The 14,131-nt window shown below is 49.8% G+C and overlaps 1 protein-coding gene across 3 annotated transcripts in view; it reads right to left on the bottom strand.

The window, feature by feature from the left end:
• Positions 1–14,131, bottom strand: part of Gfra1 (GDNF family receptor alpha 1) — a 259,679-nt gene that overhangs the window by 22,239 nt on the left and 223,309 nt on the right. For all 3 annotated transcript variants that reach the window (XM_040742220.1, XM_040742215.1, XM_040742207.1), the window contains 3 exons: positions 11,041–11,150; positions 8,162–8,296; positions 3,743–3,924 (listed from right to left, as the gene is read on the bottom strand). In XM_040742220.1, coding sequence (XP_040598154.1) covers positions 3,743–3,924; positions 8,162–8,296; positions 11,041–11,150 — 427 coding nt within the window. The remainder of the gene's footprint in view (positions 1–3,742; positions 3,925–8,161; positions 8,297–11,040; positions 11,151–14,131) is intronic.

Below are 14,131 nucleotides of genomic sequence, written 5' to 3'. Positions count from 1 at the left end.
TGGGAGCCCTGCACCGAGCTGAGCCCTAAATCAGCCAGAAGAACCATGTTCTCAGGGTGAAGGCCTTTCACTTGTCACTGTCATCAACCCCCATTGTGTGGCCTCAAATTATCCTTCATGCAAGTCACCCTAAAGGGGTCACGAAGCTACAGAACTTCCACTGGCAAACTTTCAGCCGTCCGTACCCTGTGTCCTGGACCTGAAGCCAGGAGTAGCCCTGAACGAAGTATGCACTTCAAATTTGCCACTTCGTTCTTGGAATGACCTTCAGCAGGAACTAGGGCAGCCTCCCCTCCTTTTTCCCTGTCCACTACATCCTGTCACTGTCCATTCCTGATGCAGAAAGACGCAGCTGTCCAAGTGTCACGATACACTCACCGGCCTCGGGACGAGCCCGCCAAAGACACGCTGACTTTGGTTAAGTCACTGTCCTCAGGAAAGGGATGCCTGTAATGTCTGCCCCACAGGGGTGCTCTGAGGAGAAAGGGGTGACATATCTGAAAGCATGGGATGTGCTACCGTCCCCCCCTGCCATTTCCGTCTTACGCCAGCACCCCTTAGCATGCCCCGGACCCCCATTCCGGAGCAAGGCCCAGCAGCACCGGATGGATCTTTGTGACAGATGGATTGTGTGACCAGCTGCCTAAGGACCCGTCGTCACGACGGTCATTTTTGCATGTCGTGACAGATAATCCACTCCACCCCGTTGCCCGGCAGCGAAGGCAATACTAGAGCTCACTGGATGAGGAAGACAAGGCTTAGTGCTAACACCCTCACCTTACATTTCAGGTGTGTAAAGACAGGTTCGGTGAACTCCCCCCCCCAGAGACCTCCTCTCCCAGAGCGTATCACAGCAAGAGAGGTGTGGCCGTCTCCCATCCTAGCCAACTCAATTCCTTCAGCCCTCTTGGTGGAGAAGTCAACAGAGGCAACCCTGAGAGACAGACAGACATCACACTTTAATTTTACCTTTGTCCCTCTATTTACAAACCAGAGCTCTTACGCTAGCTAACGCTGGGAGTGGAAAGGCGTGATTTCTGGGGGATGAAACTCGGGTGTGCTTGGCGTTGCCAGGACAACTGTGCGGCGGTACACGGGATCCTCCCGGCCGGGAGGGTTGGCTGGGCATGTGTTGGAGGGCAGATGTGCACCACAAGAACCCAAGTCAGGAGCTGGGACAGCAACAAGCGGGGGACCTGGAGTGCCATGGTTTCCAAGCTGAGATGTCACCAAGTCACCCCTGTCTGACCTTCCGAAACTGCGGGCAAGGTGCATCCTGCCTGTTAAGACTCTGCTCGCTGAGGAGTGGATTTCTATTTCAGCTTTCGAATGCTCAGGTCTACAAAGCTTCTGAGTCCAAGGAAACTGGATAATGGACTGTGGGTGGCTACCTGGGCCACCCTTTGTGTGTCTGAATGTGTACAGAATGCTGCAGATTTTGCAGAAGCACACGCTCCTTCCCTTACTGACCGGAAAGCATGCCTGGCCCATCCTTGTCAGCCTTGATGACGGGGTCCTAGCCTTCATCGGGCTGGAATCCGAGGGTGGGAGGCATAGAGAGAGCAAAGGCTGACTGTGTGTGCAGCAGGAAAGGGAGGAGACGGGCCCAGAGCCCTTACCAGAAACAGAGAGGAGACTGATCTTGCCATTCCCGGTGTTAGATCCGCCTCCACCAGCCTGGGAGACTCAAGGAATCCCTTCCTCTTTCAGACTCAGGGCCCTGCTGCACAATGGAGCAGCAGCTGCCACTGACCATTCCCTGCACTGCCTCCCAGATCCGACGCTCTGCAAAAGGGGGGATCTGGAGACGGTAAGGGGTCGGAAGGCGGTTTGGAAAGTCAAAGAACGCTGGGCTTGCTGCTGAGCTGTGTGATCTGATTTCTCCCTGCTATCTTCAGTGAATGAATTACGTCTGAAGCTGTGAGGATCCGGAGGCACCACGAGACAGAGACCAACGCTCACACGAAGAGCACTGAGAGTGAGGCAACGTCATATGGATTAGATGGGAAAAAACGGCCCAACGCTTTTTTTTTTTTTTTTTTTTTTGGTTTTACAAGACAGGGTTTCTCTGTATTGTTTTGGAGGCTGTCGGACCAGCCTGGCCTCAAACTCACAGAGATCCACCTGCCTCTGCCTCCCGAGTGCTGGGATTAAAGGCGTGCGCCACCACCGCCCGGTGGCCCAACACTTTTTAAGAGAGCTTGTGGATGGAGAAGGCATTTACAAGAACGCTCCAGAGGGGCTCCCCCTTGCCAGGGAGGTGGAAATGGAGAGGCACTCTTGTGCTAAGAGGGAGGTCCCATCACAAAGGCTTGGAAAGCAGCACACACAAAGTCCTGGGTTCCGCCCTCAGCTCTGCATGCAGTGGGCATGGCAGCACATTTCTATGAACCCCCTTTACACACATAGCAAGTTCAAGGTCATTAAGGGGTCACATGAGAGCCTGTAACAATCAGAACGATGGCGAACAGACTAACCACGCATTCCCCTGGCATGGCAGAAGGCAGAAGCCACCATGGGGTTAGCCTCTTCCCTCAGCGCACAGGAGCAACCACGGTCAGAAGACATTCTTGGGTTCCCGGCACTGCTTCTGCGGCCCACTGGCTCTGCAGACTTTGAACAGGAACCGCCCTCTCCAGAAGCCCGTGTCCCCAGATACATGAGCTGGACCTCATCATGTCACGGTAGCTGTCCTTAACCCCATCAGCCACCACAAGCGCACCCAAGGAGTCTAAGGGCACACAAGCCCGTGCAAACCTCCAAATCACTAGTGTCTTGTTGGCAGTAGAATACTGACTACTAGGAAAACTCAGTAGAACCACAGAACAAGCCCTACCTCTGGCTGAAGATGGGAAAATGCCGTGTTTACACCTTGCTTCAGCTCAGGCGCACTGGGGTTAGTCTTCCAAGAAGCTTCTTGGCCGTCCCCACTGTGCTCCGTGTACACACAAGGTTTCCCATGGCACTGTGCATCTCCTCTTACTCTGGGATAGCGTTTGGGGGGCTTTTTGTTCTTTGGGGGCCTTGTAAATAACCAACCTCTCCGGGACTCCACTTAGCAGCTGGGAACACTGCCTCTGATTGTCTCCTGCGACAGTTCAACATCCCACGTTGTTCGAAGGCTCTGATGGCGACAAGCCAAGGACACACTGCCTCTCTGATACGCTACTGTTTATCAAGAACACAGAAGACATAGATAGCTAACCCAACTCTACACTAACACCCCCGCTGTCCCCACCTAAAAATATATATCCTTAGTGGTATATCTACCCAGACTCCTCCTTTTATAGAGTCTTGACCAAAGGTCACATCTTCAGGGAGAGGCAGTTAGCTCCAAAGCCCCATCTTTTTCTTCTCTCTATGTGATGTCACAGTCGCCACTTACAGCGTTCAAAATGCAACTTCCACATCCCACCTGGGCTGGGGAGACAGATGGCTCAATAGGTGAGGTGTGTTCACCGTACCTGGGTTGAAGACCCGAGTTCAGATCCCCAGAAACCCACATAGGGTCAGACACGGTGGCTTGGACCCGCAATCCCGGCACTCGGAGCAGCCAGACAGGAGGCAGAGGCAATCCCCAAAGTTCACAAGTAGCCTGACCCGCACAGCACGGAGGAAGGCCGACCCTCCCACGCCATACGTATGAACACACGCGTGAACACAAAAGATTCTTTATGGAGAACAATGAGCACGCATTCTCCCAGAAGCCAACTCCAATAGGAAAGCCAGACCCTCTTCTCACCTGAAGGTTTGCACAAGGTGGCAGGACGTGTGTGGGGATTTCATTCTCAGACCCTGCTGGCCCCAGAGGCTTGTTCTTGACCCGGAAGGCAGTGGTAGTGGTGGCAGTAGGGGTCTGTGCTGGCACGGCTGGCTGCCACATGGTCACATCTGAGCCATTGCCAAAGGCTTGAATTGCGTTTTCTGCAGGAAAACGTAATAAAACCCCATTTCAGAGGCCAGCAGCAAACACAGCATGCAGGATGCCAACAGCCAGAGAGGTGGGAGGGAAATTCTGGTTAATATAGCCCTGGATGTCTCAGAACAAACCCCTCCAACCCTCCACCCCTCCACCTTCCCATCATCCACTCCTCCGTCCTTCCTCCCATCCCTCCCCCCTCCATCTTTCCATACACCCCTCTACCCAATCAGCTGACTGGTTCCGAGAACCAATCCCTTGGGTTAGGTGCCCAAATATCATTAAGTACTGAGTGAGGCATGTACTATACCAGAAACAAGGCAAGGCTTTATCAAGAGCCCTTTAAAAGACATCCTTACACTCAGAGGTAGCATCACAGCCACACCGTTTTTCCAAGAGAAAAAAAAATGAATAGCTATGCCATGTCAGAACTCCACACTGGGTGGAAATTAGCCAGTGTCTTTTTCTTTACCCTGAAGCTGAGGCAACTCTAACACCCACTTGGCAGCGGAACGCAGCCAGTTCCCTTAGAAGAAGAATGTACCTTAAACCTCATCAATATCTAGTGAAAATTTCAGTGTGGTTATTTTTCTCCTTTCTGCTTCCAGTCTTCCAGAGAGAATCTGCATAATTAGATAGGCACAGCCCTGTCTAAATGAAAAGTTTGAAACGTGAAACTTTCAAAGCTTATTATAATTTCATGGGATTAGATTGTTTTTATGGCAAGAGTAAATTGGTTGTGTGTTGTTCCCTTCCCAAAATGAATAAAAAACAGTTTTTAATCAGGTCTTCGGGGATTTGCCCTGGATTTAGGAATTTTTTTATTTCACATTCATTGTATAAGAAATCAAACTCCTTCATTTGGGACCTGGAAGTGCAGATTGCTAATATATGATGCTTACTTGGCACTTTTGGACACACAAGACAGGGTAACTGAAGCTCTAATCTTCCCCCTTAGAAGTGACATTTTGCTTCAAAATTGTTATCCTTCGAGTTTAGCAAAATTGGAAGCTTGTTTTCTTGACTCTACATTTGGGGGGGGTTGTAAGAGACAGCCTCCAAACCAAGCAAACGCAGCTTGTGGTTTGGGCAGGAGCTGTGGTTTAAGGGAGACACAAGGGCCAGGTTCCCTAAGTGATCCCAGGGCGCGGAACAACACAGCACTCTGCTCTTCCTTGATAGACACTAGAGGGTCAAGGAGAGGGTTGTCGAGTGTGAAGACGGCCCTTGGCTCTCCCAGGTGGGCCGCCCTCATCCATGAGCTCAGTTGTCCTCTCACTGACTTGCTGAAGTGCTACAGATGGGATCTAACTTCTAAATTCCAGGGATGACAGCAACTGAACTGAAGACCAAAGCCACACCCACAAGCAGAGCTTCCAAACAGGAAGGCAAAAAAAAAAAAAAAAAAAAAAAAAACAAAAGCTTCCACTATACATAGGTCAAACAGCTCAGGGAGGCCCCCTGGGAGAAGGATGCTTCTACTTTCGGGACACAAGCTCTGTCTCAACTCCCTCTTCACCTTAGTCTCCTCCCACCCCATATGGCCACCTGCCATGAACTGGCTTAAAAATCTGACCGCGTCCCCCATTCCCAAACGGCCACCACACAACCTACTGCAGTCATGTTGATGGTGGGGAGATTTGAGAGAAGTCTGGCTTAATTGGAAGGAGGAGGAATGAAGTTTCTATGTATGGGTCCCATTCAGAAAGTGTAGCAGCTTCCAGGTCAGGCCCTTTTGCAAGACACGGCCTCTACCCCATCCAAACCAGGATAAATGGAATGATTACAAAAGCTGTTGGCTGCCTTTGACATTTGTTTCCATTTAAACGTCATTAATAAGGCTATTCTCCCCTTCACCAAAATGTTGCCAAAGAAGGACAACTTTAATTTCTCACTGGGGAACAAATTTTCCATTGCTCTACTTTTGCTTAGACTTGACTTCAACCAGAAGAGCACAAGAAAAGAATAATAACGCATAAAACGAATTCCAAACAAGAGGTCCATTTGGAACGTGTTGGTATACCCAATGTCTCAGGAAATGCTTCCATATCTATGGCACCTTCTGTGGGTCTGGATGCTATCTAAGAACTCAAAAGACCATCCTAATTTTTAGGAGGACCAACCTAAGACATTGCAGCTTCATGGTTTGAAGCACCTAACAAGCAAATTGGGCTTTACATTTTCATGGAGGAGATGATGAGGGGATTTTTTCTCCTTTCTTATTTAAATTAGAGATAAGGACAAGGACACTCTCCCTCCCTTCCTATCCTGCCTCCCACCAACCCCATATTCTGCCCCCGAGGGAGGGTGAGGCCTTCCATGGGGGATCTTCAAAGTCTGTCATATCTTTTGGAGCAGGGCCTAGACCCTCCCCTGTGTGTCTAGGCTGAGAGAGTAACCCTCTATGCGGAGTGGGCTCCCAAAGTCCATTTGTGTACTAGGGATAAATACTGATCCACTGCCAGAGGCCCCATAGATTTACCAGACCTCCAAACTGACATCCACGTTCAGGGGATCTGGAACAGTCCTATGCTGGTTTCCCCTGTACAATAAAGGAACTTTCAGGGATCACTATCCCTGACTTCAAGCTCCAATTTAGAGCTGTAGTCATGAAAAGAGCTTGGTATCGGCACAAAAATAGACAGGTAGACCAATGGAATCGAATTGAAAACCCTGATATGGACCCACACACCTATGAATACCTGATTTTTGACAAAGAAGCTAAAGTTATACAATGGGAAAAAGAAAGCATCTTCAACAAATGGTGCTGGCATAACTGGATGCTGGCATGTAGAAGACTGCAGATAGATCCATGTCTATCGCCATGCACAAAACTTAAGTCCAAATGGATCAAAGACCTCAACATAAATCGAGCCACACTGAACCTCTTAGAAGAGAAAGCACATGGTACCGTCGGATGAATTGGTACAGGAGACCGCTTCATGATGAGGGAATTTTAGTGAAATGCTGGTGAGATGTTTTCCAAATAGTTGGCAAATTGCCAGCTAGTTCTTCAAAAGCCAGTAAGCATATAGCATTATACAGAATTCATCACTTGAGGACAGAGTTCTCCAGGGGCATGGCTGAACCTTGAAGCCTGTTTTAAGAAGTCAGACCTGGCCCCAGATGTTCAGGGTTACACTTCTAACAGTAGTTCCTTCAATACCAGCCATGAGCAAGGTCTTTGGGAGTCAGGGGGATGCACAAAGATTTAGATTGTAACTCTACCACTCCGGGTCTATAAGGATACTTCTCTTTTACTCAGCTGTCATGCGGATATGACGCCTGCGTCTCCTAGGGTTCTCATGTGGCCGGTGTGGAGTACAGAGGATGAAACTGTATATCCCCTACAACATGAATTATGTGTGTCTCAGCTGGAGAGTTGCGCAGAGCATGCCCGCCCACCATGGAGCTGTGTGCCAGGGAGACCAGGTGTCCCTGCTTTTGAAGTTCTGCTGGTGGATGCCCGGGGCTCACCTCCGTAAATCCCTATCCCTTTGTCAAACCTGATTCTAAATTACCTAAAGAGTACCACGACAGTAACCAGCCTGTTCTTAAAGACGAGCCACCCTGCTCACAGCGGCTCGGCTCAACTCCCAAGATAAACCTGCATCCTGAGCGTTTCTGTGGCATGGCCAGATTCCCCCATCAAGAGAGATCCATCGCCCCGCTCGGAGAGCCTGTCCTGACGATGCAAGGGACTGCTGGCGTCAACATCCTCATTTTCCCCGCAGGTTCCTTGGAGGCCTGTCCTCTCCACTTTGTTTGAGCCTCTCACATTGTGCATTCCTACCAGGCTTTCAGAACCTGGGAATGAACTCTACACGGAACTGCCAAGATCAGAATTCGATCTGCGGGCAGATGTATTCTTTCCCACATAATAATACGTCCTCGGTTATTTGAATAATCTTGTCCTCACAGGCCTCTGGGAGCAGCCTTGGCAGCACTCAGGTTCATCACTCGGTGTGGCTCCCTGCCGTTGTCACCCGGAGTGTGTGCCAAATGAAGTAAGAGTCACCAGGGGCCAATCAGGGAAAGGGGGAGGAGGGCCAGGGGCCAATCAGGGAAAGGGGGAGGAGGGAGGGCCACCAGGGGCCAATCAGGGAAAGGGGGAGGAGGGCGAGGGGCCAATCAGGGAAAGGGGGAGAGGGAAGGGGGTGGGCGGAACATAACAGAGAGAGCTTTCCCCCAGAGAGGGAAACGCGGAAGCACCGGCACGCTTCTCATTTCTCAAGAACTCACTGAGACAGGTGTTGTCCTTAAAAAAATTCAGGAACTTCAAGCACTCTTCCAGGTCGTTGCCGCTGTTGCTACAGTCACACCACGGGGCCACACTGAGGCTGCTGGAGTCTATGTAGTTGGGGGTCATGACTGTGCCTGAAAGGGGAAAAAAGACAAAGCATGTTACGTCGTTCTTCCGTGGTGACACGGGCTTTTCTGCGGCCTAAAAGGAAACAAATGTTGGTCCGACGGCAGCGGAAATGCCACGGCTGATTACAAACGCTGTGTTTGCTGGGTGGGAAATTATGTTACGCGGTGCATTTTCTTGGCGATTTATCTTGAGCACATAGAATAATTTATACACTTACTTTAAAAATTAAAAGCAAACTCCTTGGGCTGTACTTAGGGTATTTTATTCCTGCACAAATGGTATGGATGTCATGGAGAAGGCGAGAATTAACTTAGGATGCATGAGTTGCCAAATCCCTTGCATTTTCTTGAAAATGCCATTAATCTTCATAAACAGTACTGGGTGCACATAGCTTAAGAATTCTTTTAAGGCATTTAATCCAGTTTCCTTGGGGGCAAATGGCTTCTTTAGGGTCATACAGGGAAGGAGTGTAGATGCCTCCAATAAGGTCCCCACATCCTGAATGTATATATGAAAAAGGCTTCCTTTCCCAGATTCTCCGCTGATTTAAATAAACCCATCCAAGGTGTGAAAGAAATGGAAATAGGGCTGGGAGTATAGCTTAGCTGGTAGAGTGTTTTGTCGAGCCTGCCTGCAGGTTATTTCCCAGAATCACAGAAAACCAGGCTTGGTGGTACACACCTGTAATCCCAGCACTTGGGAGGTGGGAGCAGGAGGACCAGGAGTTCAAGGTCATCCATAGCTACAGGAAACCCATTCGAAAAAATAAATAAAAGAACGGGAGAAAAACGGGAAAAACAAAACAGTGGAACTTCCCCAGTCAAGGGCTCCTGAAGTATGCTCTGTATCTGCAACGGTTCCCACAGAGATGCTGTGTGGGCCTCCCTGCTTATGACTGCAGCTTTTCTGGCGAGTTCTCCACTGGGAGAAACACACAATGCATTCATATTTAATACAACCCAAATGTCTTCTCCTGGGTGGCTCACACCAGGCCACACCCATGGATGCCAAGAACTTCCTGTTTTTAGTTGCTTTTGTGGAAGGAAGAAGAAATGGGCCATCCAGAGGATGCGCTTGGCTATAAACAGAATAGTTTCTGGAAGCTCTTCTGGGGTCAAGGGCATATAATCGTTGCTGCCCTACTGGTCTTACTTTCTTTGAACTTGGAAATCTCATTATTAGCATTAGAATTTAATCTGCACCATACAGGAAGGTCTAACTCACCAGGACCTGGAAAGAGAATGGTGAAGCCGAAGCCATTGACCTCAGGTGCTACCATGGATCCCTCATGCGTGGAAGAGAAGCAAGCTCTGTGCAGAAGTTAGGCACCATTGACTCGGGAAACCATGTCGGAGAGACCCAGACCCAGGAGAGAAATACTTCTTGGCCTGCACAACACCCTCCATCCACCATTTGTTCCTTCCATTTCATCATCCTGAGGGACAGAAGGGTCTGCCAAGCCTAGGGATGATCTCACAGACAAGCTGGCAGTCCCTCTCCTTGGCAGCTCACAAGGGAGTTAATGAGCATGAACTCCTGGAAGGACACAGAGCCCAGCACTAACAGTGATTGCATCTGCAGAGACTTAACGTTGTCTTCTGGGAGCATCCCTGGCTCCAGCCTTCCTTATTAAACAGTGGATACGCCTTAATCGCTTTCTGTTATTCCTCCAACTCCACCATTTCATATGTAACCCCAGGTAAGAGACCAAGATCCTCATTAAGGAGAGCATGGATACATAGGTATTTATGACACGTGGGAGCACAGGACTCCTTCCAAAAAGTCGGGAGAGGCTGGGGTGTCGAGAACTGGAAGCAGCTTCGCATTAAACACACTCTCACTTAAACCAAAGGCCCTTCTGGGGACGAGCCTTCTGGGGATGAGGTTGGCCTGCACTGTCACTCTGAGGAGAGGGAGTTCCTGCTGGTGATGTGTATGACCCTGATGGGGACCCTGGGAGGGAGATGCCACTAAGCCAGAACCAAGTGACAGCTGTGACTTCTCTCACCCTCCACAGCCTTCAATGTTACTGTGATGGAAGCCCTGACAGAGCAGCGTCAGCTGTCCCCGGCACACGGGAACACCCGCCTTCCAGCCAGCACTATTTACCCCAGATGCGAGTCAGCCTCTTTCTGGATTTTTCCTCCATACACAGGAGGCCTATTTAATCTCACTGTTCTCCAGAATACTGAGAATATGGCTCTCCTAACGCCACAGGCCTCCACAAACTAGAAAATACTGTTTCTGCTTTCAAACAGTTACTTACAGGGGGAAAAAAATAATGAAACAACCCCCTGTACGCCAGGAGTCAAATGACCAAGAACAATAATGGCGGCAAGCCTAACAGTGTTGGAGAATCCATTTCCAAGGGGCCATTTCCTGGCTGCAGCTCCTTTGACGTTCAAGCTCCCGCTCTCTACATTTCCTTTATTTGATTGACTGTGTCTGACTTTATCTCTTCTCCCAGTGGCCAGGGGTTCCCCTGCTTTTGTTAAAATGTCTGGCCAGGTCCCCAGTGGAGACGCTTCATTCACTTTAGAATATGTAGCCTTCCTGCTCCATGATTACCCCAATTCTTTTTTCTCCTGCATCCATCCATCCATCCCCTCCCTCCCTCCCCCCTTCTTCCCTTCCCCCAGTGCAGAGGCTACTGGGAAGTTGTCTCTTGTGTAGACACGGAAAGCTGCAGTAGACAGATCTGTAATCCAGAGTCATTCCCCCATCCCCCCGCCCCCTCCCCTGGTCTTACCAATCAGTCCTGAGTAGGCCAGGAGACAGTCTGCGTAGTTCTCCTTAAGACAGCTGCTAACAGACCTTGACTCTGGCTGGCAGTTGGTAAAAAAATCTGCAAGGCGAGATCTGCAACAGAAAGGGGTGTGTGTGCTGAAAACACCCCAGGCCTTGGAACTGGGAGGAAGGGTGTAGGGAGATGTTGGTAAGCGGCTCAGGGTGTGGCTGGTCGGAGGAGGACCCACTCCCCAAGGTTCACAGCTCAGGAGGCAAGTGTGTTTTACGGACACTTAATCGTGACTTCGAAACGGTTAGTGGAGAGGATTTTGGATGTTCACAGTACAAAGGCACGACACATTTCTGGGGTAATGAACATGCCAATTAGTCAAATCATTACACACTGCAATATGCACGTGTATTGAAATGTCACCTCCACAGCCCATAAATAATGTATGATATAGTATGTGTCTATGACAAATACAAAATACATATGAAGATAGAAAAAAAACCACCGTCTGGACAGACGTAACAGTAATTCTTTTGTCATTATGACTCTCCATGCTCCCTTGATCTCTCCCTCACCCTGCCCCCCCCCTGGAGAGAGAGAGAGAGAGAGAGAGAGAGAGAGAGAGAGAGAGAGAGAGAGAGAGAGACTAAAATATGAGTATATCCTTCCTTGATTCAACCTTGCACCTGCCCCTCCCCAAGCCTTCATCTACCTGTGAGTGCCTGCTTGTTTGGACAGAAATCTTCAGGGTCTATAACTGGAGAAATCTAGAGGCTTTGAAGTTTCCATTCAATATTTATTTCTGACTAGACTTATTTGCATCTTTAGGAAATATGCTTCCCTAACACGCTCACCGGAGATCCACAGTGGGAAAATATTTACTTTATACAGAAACATGTTCCTGGCATCAAAATTAGATCCTACAGCCCATCTGCTCCCATAGTTCCTAGAGCCTTGAAAAATGCATGTCTCTGTCTCCTGAGCTTTTTCTCATCCCCGACTCCGGGCCCATGGTGTCCCCAGCCCAGCCCCATGCCAGCAAAGAGTTGGTTTTTCTGAGAATGAAGAGGGATGGGTGAGGCATAGCAGGCCTGTGTCTGGCCTTGTCTGCAGGGTCCCTTAGCCAAGAGGTGGCTGTCTGCCCTCCCAGAGCTCTCCAGAGGCGGCGCGCACGCGGGAGTCATCAGGAAGCCCTGAGTGGTGAAGCTGTGGACATGCAGAAGCCAAGAGAAGCCATGGATTCACTGGTCATTTCTGCCGCGGGGCTCTTTGAGGATCTTCAGGGGGACATTGTTGGGGGGAAATCCTGGATAAGAAGTGGCCATCCGTGAGGTCATCTTGGCAGAGAGAAGCCCTGTTTCTATAGGAGACAATGAACTTGGAGGCTGTTTCTATAGGAGACCATGAATTCAGAGGCTGTTTCTACAGGAGACAATGGACTCAGAGGCCCTGTTTCTATAGAAGACAATGAACTTGGAGGCCCTGTTCCTATAGGAGACAATGAATTCGGAGGCCGCTTTCATAGAAGACAATGAACTTGGAGGCCCTGTTTCTATAAGAGACAATGAATTCGGAGGCCCTGTTTCCATAGAAGACAATGAACTTGGAGGCCCTGTTTCTATAGGAGACAATGAACTTGGAGGCTGTTTCTATAGGAGACCATGAATTCAGAGGCTGTTTCTACAGGAGACAATGGACTCAGAGGCCCTGTTTCTATAGAAGACAACGAACTTGGAGGCCCTGTTCCTATAGGAGACAACGAACTTGGAGGCCCTCTTTCTATAGGAGATAATGAACTTGGAGGCTGTTTCTATAGGAGACCATGAACTTGGAGGCCCTGTTTCTATAGGAGACAATGAACTTGGAGGCCCTGTTTCTATAGGAGACAATGAACTTGGAGGGTGTACGTTACCCAGCGGCATGCCTCCCGCCCAGGCTGGCTGCTGACACGGCCCAATGCTGTGTCTGCTTCTAGCACAAGAGAAACCGTACATTTGTTTAGCCTGATTATGATCCCGGCTGCACTGAGCTGGGCAGAGATGTTATAGGTTTTTAAAGGGCGGGTTTCTTCTAGATTTTGGGGGGCGGGGATGGGTTTGTTTTTTCTCTTTTGAGATAAGATCTTGCTACGTAGTCAAGGTTGTCCTCAAACTTGTAATCCTCCTGCCTGAGCCTCCCATGTGCTAGGGTCACACACATAAGCAGCTGTGCCTGCTGGATCTTTCCTGCCGTTTTAACTGCAGAGGGGCTCTGCATTCTGGGTGGCGGGCTCATCCCAAGGGGGCTCAGGACAGTTGCTGGCATCTGCTGCTTCCTCTTCTCTGGGCAACACCAGCACTCCCTGGAAAGTCTCTGGGCACAGGTCTGGAGCAGGGCTGCAGGGCTACCGCTAAGCTAACTGGCTCTGGGCGCCACCCCTTCCCCACCAGGTCCGAGGCTCTGAATGTGTGATCACCTGGTCCACAAACAAAGCCAAGCCCTTGCTGGTGCCCTTCTACCTTGTACTACACACATGGAGTGGCTTAAGACTTGGCTGTTCCTGCAGTCTGGCTAAAGGATTTCTCTTTCTGCAGGAAATCTCCAAAGGTACCCAGGGTTACTCAGCTGGATCAGACGGCGTTCAGGTTGAATGGAGCGTTAACTTCAGAAAAAAATTTTTTTTCTGGCTATGAAACAAATGTTCTAATGGCCCTGGGTTTCTCACTTGGCAAGGCTCAACTCCAGCTCAGACAGATTTACACAAAACCTAGATGACCAAGCTGGCCGAACCTTGAGCCCCCCACCCCCACCCCTCACCGGCTGCTCAACCATTCCTGGATGTGACTCTGGGTCTCCGGAGCACGCTGTTGACTAACAGTGGCACTATGATGGGGATCACAGCCCCTCTGTACGGGCTGATACCACCAGACCCACTTTGCCTAACAATCCAAGAACTGACTCACAACTGGACCCCTGAATGAAAAGGCTAACTCAGTCAATATGCTGCAGAAAGTGTGAGCCTGACCCTGACTGGGAGAGATCAGGCAAAACACACAGCTCTGAGCAGACACCCGTGGCTACATTCTGAGAGATATGAGGATCCAGGCTCCAAGACCAGCAAGGC

The sequence above is a fragment of the Mesocricetus auratus genome, unplaced genomic scaffold, assembly GCF_017639785.1.
Source record: "Mesocricetus auratus isolate SY011 unplaced genomic scaffold, BCM_Maur_2.0 Super-Scaffold_4256, whole genome shotgun sequence".
NCBI lineage: Eukaryota > Metazoa > Chordata > Mammalia > Rodentia > Cricetidae > Mesocricetus > Mesocricetus auratus.
This window is presented reverse-complemented; position numbering and strand designations above follow the sequence as displayed.